Source organism: Ipomoea triloba, chromosome 6 (genome assembly GCF_003576645.1).
Source record: "Ipomoea triloba cultivar NCNSP0323 chromosome 6, ASM357664v1".
Lineage (NCBI taxonomy): Eukaryota > Viridiplantae > Streptophyta > Magnoliopsida > Solanales > Convolvulaceae > Ipomoea > Ipomoea triloba.
Genome location: NC_044921.1, coordinates 4,922,810 through 4,943,117, shown reverse-complemented (window position 1 = coordinate 4,943,117; position 20,308 = coordinate 4,922,810). Strand labels below are relative to the sequence as shown.

At 35.7% G+C, this 20,308-nt stretch overlaps 1 protein-coding gene across 6 annotated transcripts; it reads left to right on the top strand.

Moving 5' to 3' along the window:
* Positions 1–8,932: 8,932 nt before the first annotated feature.
* Positions 8,933–16,306, top strand: LOC116023833 (putative uncharacterized protein DDB_G0277255). Of its 6 annotated transcripts, none has more exons than XM_031264855.1 (4): positions 8,933–9,114; positions 11,068–11,174; positions 11,271–14,020; positions 15,858–16,306. In XM_031264855.1, the coding sequence occupies exons 3-4, from the start codon at positions 12,861–12,863 to the stop codon at positions 15,913–15,915; spliced, it is 1,218 nt and encodes a 405-aa protein (XP_031120715.1). In that variant the 5' UTR covers positions 8,933–9,114; positions 11,068–11,174; positions 11,271–12,860; the 3' UTR covers positions 15,916–16,306. The 6 variants fall into 6 exon arrangements, with proteins under 6 accessions (XP_031120715.1, XP_031120714.1, XP_031120713.1 ...); XM_031264854.1 differs by having other exon boundaries at positions 8,933–9,166; XM_031264853.1 differs by having other exon boundaries at positions 8,933–11,174; positions 11,271–11,393; positions 12,722–14,020.
* Positions 16,307–20,308: the final 4,002 nt, after the last annotated feature.

Sequence of the window (20,308 nt, the reverse complement as noted above, 5' to 3'; positions counted from 1 at the left end):
ATTTTTTCCTCAAAAGTACTTATATTTTCTCATATAAGTAAGGGTCACTAGTAAACATTACTTATTATGAAAATAAATAACAAAAATTGTATTCCTGATTAGTATTATATTTGAGCATATAAGTATGACATTTGCACATATAAGTATGACATTTGCATGATGCTTCGACCCGACCCGACTCATCTCACGAATAAAGATCCGTGAGACAATCTCACACAAGTGTTAAAAGGATGTGAATATTTTAATATATTAAGTGGAATAATGAAATTTAAAGGAATTACCTCCAAATAAAGTTTTTATTTGTTTAAAGATCAAAATTGGCACATTTTTTTTAATATGTAGGATTAAAACAGTCCTACAAATTTTTTAAAAAGTATTTAGTTTTAGATTTTGATGATGTCTTGGAACAGTCCTAGAACGCAAATTTTACTCTGGATTGCGGTCCACAATGCATGGTGGTTCATGCATCAAAACGATATTGTTTTGATTAATGGAAAGAAACGGCAGAAACGACTCCATTCCGTGTCGTTAAGTCTATGTGTATAACATATTCAGTTTCCTTTTATATACACTGCAGTTCCCTTTCAATACAACTACAGTACAATTTCATTCGACATTATACACTCAAATATGTGAAACTGTTATTCAGTTTCCTTTCAACACAACTACAGTATCATTTCGATATAACTACAGTTTTATTGAACAATATACACTTAAATATGTGAAACTGTTATCCATTTTCATTTTATATACACTACAGTTTCCTTTCAACACAACTATAGTTTCATTTTGATATAACTACAGTTTCATTTGATAATATAAAAATAAATGTAAGGCAGTATCTTTTGAGATGAACTGTAGTTTCATTTACGGAGCTCCATTAAGACTTGACGGCAGTCGTTTCTTTACTTGATGAAACGGCAGCGTTTTGAGACCATGGTCCACCGTATAATGACTGGTCCTAGAATAATCCTATAAGATTATATTAGGATTGAAGATACCCCCATTTTCCTCTGTAAAAGTTATTCATGCTAACTGGTTGAAGAACCCATTTGTTCTTTGCCTAAACTAAGTAGCTAAAGGAGCCAACTTATCTTTGCCTAAGGCAGACTAGCCACTACAAGAAAAATGCACATAGACAACACTAAAAAGACAATAATTTTTGACAAAAGTGTTGTCTTTTGTGTAAAAGACAACAGTTTTGGACAAAACTGTTGTCTTTGATGCAACACTTTTATATAAAAACCGTTGTCTTTAGTGTGTTGTCTTTGTGCATTTTGTTAAAAACAACACCGCAAAGACAACGGTTTTAAAAATCGTTGTCTATGTGCATTTTTTTAAAAATAAAAGACAGCGGTTTTATGTAACCGTTATCGTTGGTGTGTTGTCTTTAAGTGTACTTGAATACACAACACTACAAAGACAACTGTCTTTAAAACAGTTGTCTTTGCGCATTTTTTTTAATAAAACACAACGGTTTTATTTAACTGTTGTCGTTTGTGTTGTGTCTTTAAGCACACTTGAATAGACAACACTTCAAAGACAACAGTTTATTAAAACCGTTGTCTTTGTGCACCCGTTTTTTTTTTATTTAGACAACGGTTTTATTTAACCGTTGTTATTGGTATGTTGTCTTTAAGTGCACTTGAATACACAACACTACAAAGACAACAGTTTTTTAAAACGGTTGTCTTTGCGCATTTATTTTTTTTAAGACAATGATTTTATTTAGCCGTTGCCGTTGGTGTGTTGTTATTAAGCGCATTTTAATACACAACACTTCAAAGACAACAGTTTTTTAAAATCGTTGTCTATGTGCATTCCGTTTTTTATTTAGACAACAGTTTTATGTAACTGTTATCGTTGGTGTGTTGTCTTTAAGTGCACTTGAATACACAACATTACAAAGGCTTTTCGCGTTTATTTTTTTTAAAAAGACAACGGTTTTATTTAACCGTTGTCGTTTTTGTGTTGTCTTTAAGCACACTTGAATAGACAACACTTCAAAGACAAAATAAATCGTTATCTTTGTGTTCCCGTTTTTTATTTAGACAACAATTTCATTTAATCATTGTCGTTGGTGTGTTGTCTTTAAGTGCACTTGAATACACAACACTACAACGACAACGGTTTTTTAAAACCGTTGTCTTTGCACGTTTATTATTATTATTATTATTATTATTATTTTTTTTTTTTTTTTTATAAAAGACAATGTTTTTATTTAACTGTTGTCGTTTGTATGTTGTCTTTAAGCACACTTGATTAGACAACACTTCAAAGACAACGATTTATTAAAACTTTTGTCTTTGTGCATATGTGCTGCTGATATTTCCTCCTACATTTCCCTTCTACTCTGTAAGTTCCATTCATATACTTGCATACTTCTTCTGGGGTTCCAACACTTTCATTTCCATGGATTATTTGCTAATTTCTTTCATTAAAAAAAATGGTGTATATGGGTGTCCACCAATTTCGTTTTCTTTTTAATTTTTTGAAAGAAAGAAAGAAAGAAAAAAAATCTTGCATATATCATTCTTTTGGGTTATTTTCTTAAATTCTAGGGTAATTTCATGTAATTTGGTTTGTTTACTTGTTAAAAAATCTCATCTTTCCTCATTTGCGTCTTGTCCTAAGTATCATAACTATGTGTTTCACAAGTATCTTGTCCTATGGCCTAAACTATTGATATTGTATGTATGCATATTTCAGATGGGTAAACATCGATCTATCACACAATTTATGTCTTTTATTTATAATTAATATTGTATTTTCTGAGGAAATAAGGAAATGCATGTTTGGTCTAATAGTATTCAGGATCTCCATTATAGTAGTAAAAACAAATTTCCCAAAAACAACCACTCATCACCATTAGCAAGAAAAAGAGAGATTATATTTGACATTTGGTTTTCATCTGGCTTCATAAAACAGAAATAAAATACAGTAAAATGTTATCTTTTCCCATTCCAAGGTGAAAATCAAATTCCAGAAGATTATTTCTTTAAAAAGAAACAAAAAGATCTTATACCTCTTTCCTATCTTTTATGTATGCATTGATTTGGTTTCTCTGATCTAATTTAGACCTGTGAGTTATTTATCCCTTGTATACGTTTAATTTGTATTTATTTGTTGGATGGCAGTGCCCAAAGTTCAACAAGGATTGAAGAGCTTCTCCAAGATGTAATACACAGGAGGGAAAGCTTTCAGAAACAATCTTCTCTTCTTTCAAAACTTACTAGGCAACTCAGTATTCATGATAATTGAGCAGCTGCTGCTTCCAACTACTCGGTAAATATTAAGCTTAATACGCTTTCCAGTTCCGATCTCCACATTTAGTGTGTTTGAAATAGGCAGATTGTGTATCAACTTATATAGAGTAGGTATGCATTTTATTAGAACTTTGTGAACATTTAGACTTAGTTATTGGAATTGTTCATTGTATTTTGAAGTAGATGATTAATTCTTGTGTATTTTGAAATACTTTACATGTAGAAGATGACTTTTACTAATGAATTGATGCTTTGGTACTTATGGTGTTTGGATAAATTGTTTTTATTATTATATTATGCTTAAAATCAAAACAGATTAAAAATAACAGTTTAAAACCGTTGTCTATGAATGCGAAAATAATGGTTTTTAATCGTTGTCTTTGATATATAAGATAACAGTTAAAAATCGTTGTCTATGCTTGTAATTTTCAACAATATAGGTTTCAACAACACTCAATTGACAACGATTTTTAACCATTGTCTTATATATAAAAAACAACGGTTACAAATCGTTGTTTTAACAACACATAATAGACAACGGTTAAAAACCATTGTCTATGCCTGTGACTTTTAACAACACCGGTTTCAACAACACTCAATAGACAACGGGTTTTAATCGTTGTCTTTTATAGAAAAGACAACGGTTGAAAACAGTTGTCTATGTGCGTAACTTTTAACAACACCGATTTTAACAACACTCACTAGACAACGGTTAAATATAAAAGACAACAGTTAAAAATCGTTGTCTATGTGCGTGACTTTTAACAACACCGGCTTCAACAATACTCAATAGACAACGCTTTTTAACCGTTGTCTTTTTTCTTGAACTTTCTACAGGATTTACAACAACACCGGGTTCAACAACAGAAATTTTACCTCAAAGACAACGGTTTTTAACTGTTGTCTATGAGCATTTTTCTTGTAGTGAGCTAAAAGACAAAAGGCAGACCAGCTGAAAGACAAGAGGCAGACTAGCAGAAGTGAAGTTATTCCAATTGAAGTAGAGCAACCAGTAGAGAAGTCTTGATGACTTAGTAGCGGATCACAGAAAAGAAGTCTTGAAGACATACCAACATATCATAGTAGAGCAGCGAGAGCATGCCAAATTAGCTGACCTTGAAGCAACCAATCAACTGAAGACTACCAACAGACTACTAGCGAAGATTCTACCAGATGAATCAAGAAGTCAAGTCTTTTTCATCCTAGTTTTTCACTCACAAAGAAGATTTCAAATGAAGTATATATCTTGAAGACACTTGGACATCTCTCAGCCAAGGATGAAGTAAAACAAAAAGACAACATGTTCCTTTTAGAATTAATATTTCCTTGAGAAGAAAGAAAAAGTTGTTAGACAAAAAGACAATGACGTACAACTACACAATCATGGAGTTTTTGGCAAATTGGGATGCAATAGGCAGATTCAAATCAAGGATGTTTTACCAACATACCCTCACCTCTATCCTATAAATAGAGGACTCTAAAGCTCAGGGAAATATATATGCACGATATAGAGGTGAGAAGAAAGATGAGAAATTACAAGTCATTACTGCGTGCTAAAAATTGACAAAAGAAAACAAGAGCATTGAAGCTATATCTAGAAACTCTAAAGCTTCCTATCCATAACCAATTTGTGAATAACAAACAACCTCTATTGCAGTACTATTGTTTTGGTGAAGATAATGCTCAAGGGGACTTGGTGGACAATCATTGGAGCGAAGATCATGTGTTGAAGATTTGGTGGGGATATCCAAGTCGAAGGAACATCACCCACAATCACAGTACTTAATTAGTGGATGATCTATATATGATTGAATCACCTTGTATTTTGGGGCAAAAAATACTTAGTGAAAACCTTAGCTCATTGGAGTTTACAGAGATGAGTGGATGCATGCGGAGTTGCTAAAGCACTTAAAATTCTCTCTCGCATTTACTTTATCTCTTTACATTTACGCATTTACTTTTTATATTTGTGAATGTAATCAGTTGATCACACAGTTTAATTTGCACTTTCAAAATACTTACGCCTTAAAACAATGCTACATAAATTAAAACATTTCGCAGTGCACAATCAGCCTCAAGCTGATCACGCTCTTAGTTTTTTTTTTTTTTGAAAGGACACTCTTTTTAAGGTAAAAAGTAGCTATTCCATTAATTCATAACATAAAACGTTTACATCAACGATCAATGAAATGGTAAACCATTCCTTACAGTCAGACATAGAAACAACTTTTCTTTTGAGAGGACACTCTTAGTCTTTGAAAATCCAATTTTAAACTTCAAAAAGTCTATTCCCCCCTAGTCTTTCACTTCTTTTGTGACCAACATGATTTCAAAAAATATATATATATTACAATTTCTAATGATGAAAATAGACAATTTTGGAAGGAAAAGAATTTTTCCATTTTATCTTGGAAAAATTAGTTAAAACTGACATTTAAAATGACCATTTTGTGGTATAATTTTCAGTGCGGTCAACTTCTGGTGTAGGTCATGTTAAAGTGGATTCTGGTTATCCTACGTGAGAGATTTAATTTGATATATTATACTATCAAAATGAATAATAAGTAAATGAGAAATTAATTATCAAAGTGTAAATATTTGAGTTGATAAGATTTGGAAGAAACTTTTGTCCCACATTAAAAATGGATGTGGATCAGCACTAGTATATATAAAATTCCACACTTTGAGAAGTTTGAATTATACATCATAGAAGCTCACTCTTGAATGTAGAGGGATGGTGGGAGGGGGCAGGGACGGAAATTAAATCCCAAATTAAGCCTTATAGCTGCTACCAACGAATGCCGTTCGAAAATAAGATTATGATTTGAATTATTTTTTTTTCACTCGCATACTCTCCCAACTTTAAGAAACTTTCTTCCAATCTCTCTCAAATATAGTGTTATAATCAATTTTATCGTAGAAAATCGATGCTACAATGCTTCTAGCACCATCAAGAGGTAGCAGATCAATTTTCTGAAAAGTGTGCTACACATGACTTGAATCTTCATTTTCTATTAAGATTTTTCCATATTAGACTTACTTTTTCCTTTCTTGGAATTTACTTTTCCAAATAAATTGAAAAATTATCAATATTTGTTAAAATTAAAAGGTCAAAACTATCACAATTCTATATGGGGTATTTGGTTCAAATTATACAACATAACCAATGGAATACGATTATGTGAGTCTTGGAAGGTCACATCTCCATGCTTGGTTCATGTTATCTTACTTTTCGTAGGGAATACAACACTCCCAAAGGAATGCAACATACCCTCAATATTAACTGGATATTAAGTTTTGAAAGAAATTTGGTTTCATCCCAAGTCTTAGGTTTTCCTAATGATTTCCAAGCACATTAAGCACAGAAACCACACACTTTAAGAAGGAAATCATGCACCTTAAGCACAAAACATACGCACCTTAAACACAAAACTTACGCACATTAAGTTCCTAACTGCACGCACCTAAAACACAAACACCACGCATCTAAAGAAGGACCACGACACACCTTAAGCACAAAGCCTACGCACCTTAGACACAAACCTTACGCACCAAGCACAAAACTTACGAACCTTAAGTTCTCAACTGCACGCACCTAAAGCACAACACATCACACACCTAAAGAAGGAATACACCGCACCTTAAGCACAAGACCTACGCACCTTAAGTTTGCCCCATATGAAAAATTACCAAATTACCACTGCGTTTTTTATTTTATTTTAATTTTGGTAATCTTGAACGTTGATTTAAGTAAGATCAATGACTCAGATTTAACCATACGGGAGACACCCAATTATATATATATATATAGTTTCAAATGTGAACCAATGCTATCATATGAACCTATGTACCATTGTGCAGCACTGCAGCACTGCATTGATGCACCTGTACCATTGCACCACTGTACCACTGCACGCGTAGGGGTTCATAGGTTCACATGATAACACTAGTTCAAAGCTCAAACGGACCATATGTGTGTGTGTGTGTGTGTGTGTGTTTCGAATAGAAATAACTGATTTTCAACCTGGAGAAATCGTCTTCCTTCTCATGGCTCCTTGCGGAAACAAGCTCTACGCAGTGCTGCCCATGCCGAAACACGCTGACTCGGAGTATTTAATGCCGCATTACAAATAATCCAGGTGAATAATAATAATAATAATAATAATAATAATAATAATAATAATAATAATAATAAATAAAATAAAATAAAATAAACAGTTGGCAATCTAGTTAGCAAAAATCTGGAGTTAACTTGTTAAAATGTTAATTGCTCTTTTCATCCGGTTTTAGTGGCTTATTTGGAGGTTATTTGAGTTTGGTGGCTTAATTGTTGTTTCCCAAATAGTTCAATAGCTTATTTGTACTTTATCCCAAAATGAAACCAAATGTCAGAGTCCATACAATAACATTATTGTCAAATGAACCTGAAGTATAATTATCCGGTAACCATTTTTACCGTCACATATAAATACCAAGGTCAAATTGCACAAAAAAAAAAAAAAAAAAAAAAAACTGGGCCAAGGCAGTGCCTCGGTCACGTTTGGTCGAAGCCGTGCCTTGGCTACAATTGGTCGAGGCCACCTCAGCCAAGTTTGGCTGAGGCGGTGCCTTGGCCACGTCGGGCTAGGGTTTCAAAAAATAAATAATTTTTATATTAAAAAAATCTTATTTTTCTCGTTTCTCTATGCTTGTAGCATATGATATTCGATAAGTGACAAATTTGTACTATTATTACTCCCTAGTTGACTTTGCTACGCTCTCAACTTGGAGTAGGGGAGCTGGTGACAAGATAACTGGGCAAGGTACTAGATCCGACCCGGTAACAACTCATTAAAGCAGCAGGCGTCGCTTAAGAAGAGGTAACGGGTGCTTAGGGTCCGCCTCATCAAACAACCGTTACGAAGGAGCGCACACGAATTATTGAAGAGCCGGACACTTATGGAGGGAGCCGTTGCACTTATTAGGAGGCAGTTGGTGTCCATTATTGTGGCCATTACTATTCTTCAGTATAAAAGTCGAGTCCATTAAGCAAGTAAAGTGGCTCCTGATTTTCTGACATAGAAACTCTTGTACTCAACTATGATGACTTACTTATCAATATTATTCAGTAACCATTTTTACCGTCAACACTATTGTGCGTGGATAATGAAACTAAAAAATAGAACTTATGCAATAATATATATTGTCAAATGAAACTTGTAGTAGAATTAAAATAATAATTTAATATTGTTATGATATAACTAGTATAACCTAAAGGCCGAGTTTAACTAGGTGGAATTGACTCATTCATCCTTAATCAAACGTCAAGGTTTGATCATTGACATTGGGTATAAAGCATTATGAAAATTTTCCTAGAGCAAGTAATACAGGATACACTATACTACACTCTAGGAGGGATTTTTTTTTTTCAACAAAAGAGACTCAATTATAAACTTTGCGGCTAAAACCTTGTAGTCAAGCGGCATGACTTCTTAAATGACTTTGTGTGCTTCAGTAGATTGAGAAAGTATGAATGTATGAACATATACTATATTATAACAAATCAATATTACTAAAAAAAGAAAATAAAAAAATTTGGGCTTCCACCTTACGACTAGCTTTTGGTAAATTCCAATAATTTTTCACAAAAAAGAATTGGAGTGGATGGAGTTAAAGAAAGAAATTTCATAGATATCTTGGTGTGAAAGGAATCCAAAGAGAAGAAGGGAAGAGAGAGAAAAAGGAGGAGGGAATTGGGTGGAAGAAAGCTATTCGTCATTGAAGGGTATTGCAAGTTGCAGTGATTTTTGCATTTCTGCGGCAAGCATGCAAGTCTCTGTGCGCAAGACAAGCGGATTGGTGGAAACAGGTTTCCTCATCTGCAAGAACTCCTCTCTTCCTTTTCATGTTATCCAAAATTGGTGATTTTCTCCGCCCCCCTCCCCCCCTCCATTATTTTACTATTATTTCTCTTATCTTTTTCTGGGCATTAAACAATTCCTTTTTTTTTATTCTACATGTTTATCTCTGTGTTTGCATTCACATTCTTATCCTTCACTCCTGCAAGTTTTGGTGACTTTAATTGTCATCACAGGCACCCCTTCTTTGTTTTTAATAAAAAAAACATTTTGTGACCATTATTGTCTTTTTTGGGGCTGAGCTAATTGATAATTGGAGGAGAAAACTCAAAGGGGAAGCTAAAATTGCTACTTTTATGGGTTCTATGTTTGGAAATTGAAACACGGGGCCATGCCCTTCACTCACAAGCTCCCATTGATATGGAGTTTGCAGAATTAATTTTGAAATCTGGAGTATCCTTTGCTCAAAAGTTAGATTTTGGATCTCTAATTGTTCCAGATCACAAATCTTATTATTATTAGTAATATATGGGTTATGAATATAGATTTTGAATAATCAATTAGAATGACAAAGTTGCAACTTATGTAGCCTTATTACAAGGTCTATGGGATGGTGTACCTGATAATAATGATTGAACATAATTCATAATCGTTGGTTATTCCAAAATTTGAGCAGTTCTGTAGATGATTTAGTTTACATTCTCAATAATTGGATTAAATAAGCTTTATGAAATGGGACAATGGGTACAACATCTTCATTTGTTTGTAGTTAAGTGCTCTGCCATCTATACCACAAGGCAGAGCTCTACCACAAAAACATTTATGATTGGATTGGATAGGATTGTTATCAACCCTTACTGGCAAATTATGAGTATAGAAACATGATTTGTATTTTACAAGTTTTTGTATGAGACTCCCATGTCTGATTATGATGGAAATCAATAGTTCTATTTGTGCATTTCCGGATGGTTGGATTTTGTTAAGAGTCCTACATTGAAAATATAAGAGAGAATATATGGGTTTATAAGGCCATGGGTTAAACTAGTTAATTAATTGGATTCAGTATTTTAGTGTGGTTTGGCTCATGTGCATTATAGCCTAGTTGAGTGACCTTGGCCCAATCTTGGATTATGATTACTCTTGGATTGTATTGATAAACAATGAATCCTTTTTCTTGATTTCACCACAAGGGATTTACATATGGGAACAAACAAAATTGTTGCTGATTTTACATTTTGCAAGAAGGGGGACACTATTTTCTTTCACTAAATATCCATCATATAGTTAATGCAATTGGCTAAAATTAGTTGCCTGACATCTTTTACCTACGCACCTTATGTCAACGGTTGGATTTTTAATAGCTTTTTGGCTGTGCCTCCTCTTCATTTTACATTTTCATGTCAGATATGGTCTAGATAGCAATGGCCTTCATAGTCATCCTTACATTATTTAGAGCAGAAAACTACAATTTTTTCTTTTTTGTTGCTTCCAACTTCATCATTATTATTGATAAATGTTTTAGTGAACATCTTGTTGAAGCATACTTAACTGACCTAAATATGAACTTGCATAATCACACCTGATTAATAATATTTGATGTGTTATAGTCTTTTAAACAACATGTTATATTCGGAATACATTATTGAAGTGCATACGTGTGTGTCTGGATGTTTCTATCCTAACTACTCCAGATAGGCATATCAATTGTTTACACATTTTCAATATTTGGTTCTGGGACAAATTACTTTGTTTGTTCCCCATGTACACAACATTGCTATGCGTCAATTTGTAAAAAAAACAAGTGTTAGTAATTCTGGACAAGCAATTACTGCCAGGTAGTAAGTTGAAATACTATTAAATATTTGTGCTCTACTGAAGCTGATCCACACTTTTCCAGTTTCAACTTTCTTCTAATTAAAATATTAAGCTTATATCCAGAGAAGAAACATACTAACACTTTGCAGTGCTTTGAGTTCTTGAGAAGAGGAAGGCGTTATGTAGTTTGTCTCAGCCACACACACATCTGAAATGGGCGGGATTTAGTTCTTTCTTTCCTCCCCCAACTTTTAGGGTAGGGCGTTCGTGAATACCACAACTTCTGCATTTTACTACTGTCTTGATGTTAAAAGTTAAAACCATAACAATCCGCTTTCATTTGCTTGTACAGGATTGTTGTAAAAGGTTCAGGAGCCATGCCGTTTGCGGGCCAACTAGTGTTGGAAATTAAACCGCCTCCATTTGGGAAGACAACAGCAATAAAGGAAGGAAAAGTGACACTATAGAAAGGAAGGTATGGAGCATTTCTGTCTTTTACAGGCTGTGCAAATGTGCAATGATTTTACAAAATGTCCAAGTTCTCTGCTCCAAAAAAAAGACTAATAATCTTCAATCATTTGAAAAGCATGGAAGTTAATTTTATTTTCACAATTTTCTTTTTTGGGAACTCCTAGCCACTACCCGAGGGTGTCTACTGGGTAAACCCCGAATTGTGACCCTAGTTGGCAAACGACAAGGAGGTAAACCAGCTTAGATTGCCCATAGGACCGGCTCAAACCAAGAAGGCTGAGATTCGAACCCGTGACCTTGTGGTTACGAGTTTGTATGCTTAGCCATTTTATTTTCACAATTTGTTTATATATAAAGTAGGCTATAACACTAATGTAGATTCCACTGTCAGTTTCTGTAGCCTTCCTCTGACATCTTTATAGGCTGGTCCTATATTACAAACCATAGTCTTTGAACAAAAAACCTTGAATAAACTATAAAAAAAGTCCTATGCTTAGAGTGGCGCCTTAGTAATTACTCTGTAATTAGTAGAAGATGGAGATTGCTGTTCTGTAGGATTGGGATCCTTCTTAAGTATTTATTTTTATATAATATATTGAACAATTCAAACTGTCATGGTTAAATCTGCAAGGCACATGTAACATTAGGACTCCTTAAACTCGTAAAGGGTGTAGTTAGTTGTGAATTAGACCAGAAAAAAAATTAAAAATTCTGCAGGTTTGCAGGTTCTCAGGAAACTTTGGGGATTTAGGAATTTTTCGTGTTTTGCATAGATGATGTGTAATTGATCTCACTTTTACCAGTCTCTCAAGGAAGATGAGATCAAATAATTTTGCAGAATTACATTGTGTACATAGGTTTCTCACATAGAGGGTAATGAACTTATGCTTCAAAAAGTGTTGTGAACTTGAGCATTAAGGTCTTCTTGCTCCTTAACTTGGGTAAATGGTTGAGGTTTATCCCGGTTGACGATATGCATTTATGTAAGAAGTGGTAGTACCATGGTACAACTATATCGGGGTTTAAAAATTACCCAAACTGGAGAAATAACATTTGTATTTGTTTAGATTAACATTAAGACTTAATTGAGTTGAGTCGACCTGATAGTTTTAATCAATGTTGGCGTAATATATTTGACCAATTGACCTTGACTAAATAAAGGGAAGAAACAAAAATTGCAAATTGGATTGCCAGAGAAGGCTAAAACAGCTACGGCACTTCTTCTTAAATGCCCATTTAAGGCTAAAAAATGAACAACCTAATGATTTTTCTAAATGGGGAAAACTCCAAAGAACTGAAAACCCTAGACTTATGCCAGCCTATTTATAATAGCCACAGGTCCTTCCCAACCTCTGCCTCTATCTGCATATTGTACTTTGGGTCTCAGAAAGTGAATTACAGAGGTTTCCAAAACCATCTTTCATTCCCACCTAAAATAAACCAAATTTTCATCAAAAAGTGAGGAAAAAAGATGAGGGGAAGATGTTCAAAGCAAGGAAATAAAGCAGGTTTGGAAATAGAAAAGCTTGACAAACTAACAGAAGAGCCTCCGCTTTCTGGTGCCTATATTAGGAGCCTTGTGAAACAGCTGACTTCTTCAAGAGCTAAAGATCCCTTGAATTCTACAGACCATGATTTGCCTGGAGAAGGTTTTACTAGCCCGGGACAATTGTTGCAGCCACAGCCACAGCCATCACCATGCCAACCACCCCAACGTAAAAAACAAGCCCGGAAAAGACTTCATACTAGCAGACCTTATCAGGAGAGGCTTCTAAATATGGCTGAGGCTCGACGAGAAATTGTGACTGCTCTGAAGTTTCATAGAGCAGCTATGAAGCAACAGCAGCAGCAGCAGCAACAACAACAATCGCAAACAGAGAAACAGCCATTGCAGCCCTCACCACAATCATCATTAGAACAAGAACTGAAGCTCAATTCTGGGGGGAATTCAAGAAATAATGATTCCAATGTCACTGCCAAGGATTTTCCAAGTTGCATGGACAACTACTCCCACTTGCCCTTCTCCTCTCATCCCCTGCATCAGTATTCTTATCCCAATGTATCTGTTACTCCATCACTTATCCAAGAGAACCTCAATTTCCCACTTCCAAGCCAACCCTTAGGCTTGAATCTCAATTTCCAAGATTTCAACAATTTGGATGCTACACCTTATTTTTGCAGTAGCAATCCATCAATTTATTCTTCTTCTTCTTCATCTTCATCATCTTCATCTTCAAGTTCTTGCGCACATATATCTGCTCCCAGTGAGGACATCCATCACATGGGATCATCGCAAGAAGTGCATCCAATGGAGGAAGCTGAGATGGTAAATTCCGGGTTGCATCCCACTCTCGATGACAAGGAAATGGCAGAGATCAGGTCAATAGGGGAGCAGCATCAAATGGAGTTGAATGACACCTTGAATTTGGCCACTTCAGCTTGGTGGTTCAAGTTCCTGAAAACCACGGAAGTTGGCCCTGACGAAGAGAAAAATGTTGAAGATTATGGGTGCTATCCATTTGATGAAGTCATGGAATTCCCAGCCTGGCTGAATGCAAATGAAAGCTGTTTGCAGCAACGCTTGAATGATCACTACTCTGAAGATTACTTCCAAAATCCTGCCTTGCCATGGTAAGCATTTCTCCCTTCTTTTTTGTTTGTTTCACTTTAATGAAAAGTATTTTAAAAAATAGAGATGTTTTTTGTTCCGATCCCAGGCTTTCTTTCACTAGGTGGATTTATTTTAATGTCTACTGTGTTATAATATTTTTTCCTGTCAGACTATTAAATTTTCTTTCCTCAGCATTGCAATTCTTTCTTTTCCTTTATTTATTATTTATTTGTTAATCATTAGCACTTGAGGATTAAACAAATGGAAATAGATTTTTAAAATTTATTTTGGTGAGTTCTTAGTTTCCTGGCTGAAAACGATGCAACAAGGGGTTAGCCTGCAGGAGTCCCATCAGCATCGTCTTTTGTGAACATTATAAATAAAGAATCTGGGTCTTGCTGGTGTTGGTCCTTTGGTGTGGCAGAGACCCATCCAATATAACTATTGAAAGGGGGCATGGCCCACCTCAACCACCACCCCACATCCCACTGACGGGGTGGTGCAAGGGTTATAATTAGTGATGTGGTTATGCTAATTAGGAATTACACACAGTCACACACTGAACTGGGATCTCAATCTAAGACTACTTTTCTCCATTTTCTAGTTTGCCCCATATTAATTAGGTGATTCCCACATTTGTTTCCAAGTGTGGGAGTTATTCCATTTATTTTCTCTTCACTAATCAGCTTCCTACACTCTAAGTAATCGAGTAGAAACTGGAAAGCCCCTTCTCCTGGTTCTCCATGCTCCCGTATGGCTGTATAGCTTTCACAGCTACTGAGCCCCTTCTCTTTGACCAGCTTAAGCCAGCCCTTAGCCCCCATAACTCCGTGGTAAAACCATCTGTTTGGCCTATTTTACTACAAAGCCAATGACCTGATTCCCTCAATCTACTTTCTCTCTTCCTAGTTTCATCGATGTTCAATTTCAACTTGCCTCACAATGGAAGAGCCCATCTAACCCACCTCGGAACCACTTCTTTCACCACATCCCTTTCTAAAAGAATTGCACTTGCTTCTTGAACATGATCATCTTCTCTCCTAGTCAATGGCAAAGGCGCTAACATAACATCATTAAAGATCCAATTACTTATTGCCTGCCATATCTACCAAAACATGGACACAAACTTATATTGCCAAGGAATTCTTCCCTGCTCCCTAGAGCAGTTGGTTTTCAGCCAATATACCAGGGAACATGTTCCAGATTATTAAACCAGCTCAGCATCCCACATAGTCATACCAAGATAATGTCACTCCTTAGCTTGAGCCCCTTTGGGGTGTCACAGGGATCCTTTCAGTGTCACCTTTCAACTGTTTCACTGGCCCCTGCTCCGGTGTTATGCAAACAAAAGATCTGGGAATTCTACAAAGTAACTTTCAAACCTGAACTAGCTGAAAACCTGCCTAGGTACTCCTTAATAGCCTCCATCTGATGTTGATTATAGTATTTTGGTTATGATTATAAGCAGCAAATTGTCAGTTTGTGGGTTGGTCAGAATGGCAAGAAGATAAAATTTGATAGTTTCTCTATTTGTTCAAATTAATTAAAAGTTGTACTAGGTTAGTGAAAACTACTTATTTTGGCCTGCTTCTTTTTTTAATCTATTTTTATCCCGTTTTATGAGAGCATTAAAATTCAACCTTTGACCTGTAGCATGAAAGTGTTCCACCAAATTGGCTAAAAGCCAAACGGCCATCCAAATCGTCACATCTAATTATGATTGTTAATTGTTAATGTTTATCTATAGCAAAAGGGTTCAAGAAATGTTCTGCATTTATTAATCCATATGTTAATGCTTTGTAAATTGTAATCAATGTTCTAAACTAAATTTTCTCTCTTTTGGAAAATTGTATGCAGTATGGGTATTGATGAGATTGAAGGAAAGGATGTGGAGTGGATAGCCAGAGAAGACTGATCTATCATGCTTTCCTTTCTCAAACTCAAAATTTTGTTCTCTCCAACCAATCTTGGGGTGCTTGATGCTCCTATACTTTTAGTTTCTCAGTTTTTGCCCCTTTTAAGTTTTTCAATTTACTGCTTCAATAAGGGATTGCTAGAATGTGACAGGCCTTTGGTAGAGGATAATAATACCCACAAGGAAGAGATTATTAGTATGCAATCTTCCTTCATCTTGAGGATCCCAGATTTTTATTCAATTATTTTCTTGAAAGTTGATATTTCAGTACTTTGGTCATTTTTCACCATTGTATTGTTGTGGCATTTGGGAAAATCTTGTACTCCTCTCTTAGACGCTACTTGAATACTGAGATCATAATATTTAATAGTGACTCGAGCTATGTAATTTAGATAGATTTATAATTTAATTCCATAAAGAATATCAGAAAAAATCTTATAATAAACGACTTTGGTAAATGTTTAATTTAATCATTTTATTGATGAATTTATGAAAAACGGGTTAAATAAGTCTGCTAAGGGACAAAATAGTGTAATCGAACACTTTTATTAAAAAAATTTCGTATAATTTCTTAAACTGGTTAAAAAGTACAATTGAGTTTTATTGTTATTCAACATGTTACCGATGAATTGGTAAACATGTGGTTGTTTTATGCTTATGAGATATCTAAATGTATAATTCTTTTATATCTTCTAAGATATTGACAAATGGCATTATGGTTATCTCTTAAAAAAAAAATAAAGGATTTTTTTGTTTAGATTTGGACGAAGGTGACAACAACAACCTTCGTCAACTTGACAACCTCTATTGCAAAGTCGTCCACAGGCCTTTGTCACTAAGGTCTAGATTTAGACTTCTAAGGTGGGTATTTAGATATGGACATTGACAATAATTGTTATTGTTTGTTAGAGTTAATACCAATTTTAGTTCTCCGACTATAGTGTAATACTTAATTTAGTCCCAAACTATTAAAAATACCTAATTTAGTTCTCTAACTTTTAAAATCACACCCAATTAGGTCCTCCATTACAATTTCCATCTATTCACCGCTATTTTGAGGGCAAATAAGTCATTTTATTTGCTCCAAACCTGTTTATCATGTCTCCGTTTCGGATCTTCTATTCAGATCGCAAAAACGACGGGCCGTCCCTATTCCGGATCTTTGATTCAGATCGCAGAGCCGTGGTATTTGGCGTCGGTGGCAGTTTGTAGAAGGGCACCACCGGGAGGCGCTCGTGGCGGAGGGCGAGCTGGATGGCGGAGTGGAAGTCATGATCGCAAGTGACACAGAGGGCGGCAGTGTCGACCTTGCAAGTGAAGCTCGCAGACCTCGTAGAGACTAGGACCCGAGCTTCGCGCGACGCGAGCTTGTTGGCTGCGTGTATCTTGGAGTCGCAGGTCACGCAGAAGAATGCCGTGTTGGCGACGGTGAACAATGACGAGGGGAGTTTTTTTTGAACTGATATTAATGCATTGAAGCTGCAACAAAGTTTAGTGCGAAGTGAAGAATATTTCGATTTGAACAAAGCGAGACTTTTGACACTCTTATCATGGGGTAGGCCTCCAATCTTTCAATTTTCTTTAGAGCTTTGGTTGATTTATGAGTTGCTGACCTTTAAATGATGTTATTTGCTTAGGCATTTGGGGTTGCCTATTACCTGTTTGTTGAAATTACCGAATGAGACTTACTTGGATTTTTCTCAGGTAACCAATTTGAGAAATCTGTTGAGGTCTTTCAGCAAACCAATTTGAGGTCTTTCATCAAGGCCGTTGAAGAAGTTGTTGAAGAATTGAGCAGGAGGTGTGCTCTAATAAAAGAATGTTTTTGCCCCTCAAAATAACGGCAGATAGATGGTAATTGTAACAGAGGACCAATTTGGGTACCGCTTTAAAAGTTAGAGGATAAAATTAGGTACTTTTAATAGTTTAGGACTAAATCAAGTATTACGCTATAGTTGGAGGACCAAAATGGGTATTAACTCTTGTTTGTTAATTAGACAACCATGGTTGTTTGTTAATAGCCACGACTGTATGATGAATAGACACGGGCTATCTTGGATATAGCTCATGGTTTTCTTAAAATACATCGTCAATGCCACAGCGTTTTCCGATTCCCTCAAAGGTTGTATGGTTTCATTTCGAAGGTCAACAAGATATTCATCAATCTCCTTTTTGAACTCAGCCTTGAGGTTAGCCGTGTCCTCCTTAGCCATATCTATAAATGCTTGCACCTTCCTTTTTAGGAATTCAATCTCTTCATTCAAATTGGGTGATGGGGGATTACCATGAGATGGTTCTTCACAAGGGTTTTCATTGTGGTAACATTGAGTGGGAGTGGTGTTTTATAGGGGTATGAAACATCTCTTCTTTCATGTTGATAAGGTGAGGGTGGGTATGCATATGAATGTGGGTAGTGGCTATTCAATAAGAAGTGGAATATGGGTATGGTTCACAGGTATGGTATACATATGGAGGTGGATAATGATATGAGGATGGTGGGTAGTGATATGGGGGTGAAGGGTAACCATGTGTAAGGGAGGGTAATGGGGGTGCTGTCCACATGTGTAAGATGGAATATTTAGCCACGACTCTCCTCCATGGGGTGGATACCCATGAGGATGTGCATTCCCATACATTGGTGAACTTCCTTGGTGCATTTTACAAAGATTTCCCACACAAAGCTTCACCGAACAAGTGTTTTGCAACTAAAGTTAGTTGCAAGTGAGCCAAAAGATGGTGCAAAGAACAAGTATGCCCACTTTCCAATCAAGTAACCAAATGTAACAATATGTACAAGAACAAGAAAAAGGAACAAGAAAAAGTAAAGTGCAATCCAAGAAGTATTGTCAATGCACTCCTAAATGTCAAAGCTAAAACACTCAACTCAATCACCGTTTATCATCCCCAGCAATGGCACCATTTTGACAATATGTAGTTAGCAGTGGATGGAAAGTATGAGCCTTGGATGTCGTTCTCAAAAGATGACAAATTGGAGCTAAGTAGAGTGCATGACATTCGTAAGGGTGTGTTACCAAGAGTTACTAAGAGCTAAGCAAGACAATAAAGAGCGTTTGGGAAATCATTGAGTGCAAAAGTAAAGAGTATTGAAGTAAAATAACAACCAAGGAATTAAGACGGGGAGTTGGATCGAATTTGATATGATGCAATTTATGACTAACTTAAGGGAGGCAAAAGCACCATCACCAAGTTGCATAGAACTTGGACTCCTAGGTCCTCATTCGACTAGGGTATTTTATCAACACTTGGTCTACCACTCTTTCCCGACCTAGCCCTCTCGGATTGTAGGGCGGGAGTGTGAATGAGTAAGACTACGTGGAAGCACAATTTCTTGTCACTACCGCTCTCTCACACTCCTCACTCATCCCAGCCGGCAATGAGCAAGAATCAATAACTCAACATCATCCTCACAAAAGCAATTAGGCACAACTTGCAAGAATCTCATCTAATCAACAATGGAAGATCAAGCATGCATAATCCCTATGATAAGTGTCAAAATGTTCATATTTTCACATTTCATTTAAGCTTATTTTCCTTGTCATTTGTTATAATTTTGCCTAAAATGTTCCTCATTTGATTCATTTGTGCGTTTATTAAGGAATAGGATTATTACTATTAATATTGTTTATTATTATTACTAATTAATATTGTTTATTCTTCTTGTATTTTAAATCCTTAGGCTCTCTTAGTATTCTCTGTTAGTTTGCATATAGATAGCTAGTTGTTATCACCTTCTTCCTATATATAAAGGGTTGTGATATATGAATAGAATCATCAGTTTTCCACCTCTATTATATTCTTACAGCGTTTAGGTGTAATTCTTGGTGATTTAGATGAATTGAATGATTTTTGTAGCATTTTGGATGCATGTAGAGTCAATGGGAACCAATGAGAGGCAATGAAGATGGGGGGAAACACTTCTTAGAGAGCCAAATTGTGGTGTTTTCAATGGTCTTGGTCATTTGGACAAACAAAGGCAAAATTGGAGTAAAAGAGCAAGAAGTTGAAATTCTCGCACAATTCGTCCACTGCTCGGTTTTTTTTGCCATATCTCTGCGTACGATTGTCAAAATCAAGTGATCTATATGTCATTGGAAAGCTAATTTGAAGAGCTACAACTTTGATGAATACCACAAACCGTAATTCAAAGATTTTAGAGGTGAAACATAGCCTAGAGGATGAATAATGTGCGCAAAGTGCTCACTGCCTGCTGGCTACGGGTTTGGCCACGCCCGTGGCTACTGGGCAGTAAGACCTTCATTTTTGGTCACGGGCGTGGCCACACCCGTAGCCAGCCTCTACAACATTTAACAGCCCCGTTTTTACCCTTTAAAAGGGAATTTCTTCCACCCAAAAACACATCTTTCATTTCACC

Coding starts and splice junctions, on each gene's coding strand:
- LOC116023833 (XM_031264855.1), top strand. CDS start 12,861: ATGAGGGGAAGATGTTCAAAGCAAGGAAATAAAGCAGGTTTGGAAATA. Junction 14,021..15,857: donor CAAAATCCTGCCTTGCCATG/GTAAGCATTTCT, acceptor AATTGTATGCAG/TATGGGTATTGATGAGATTG.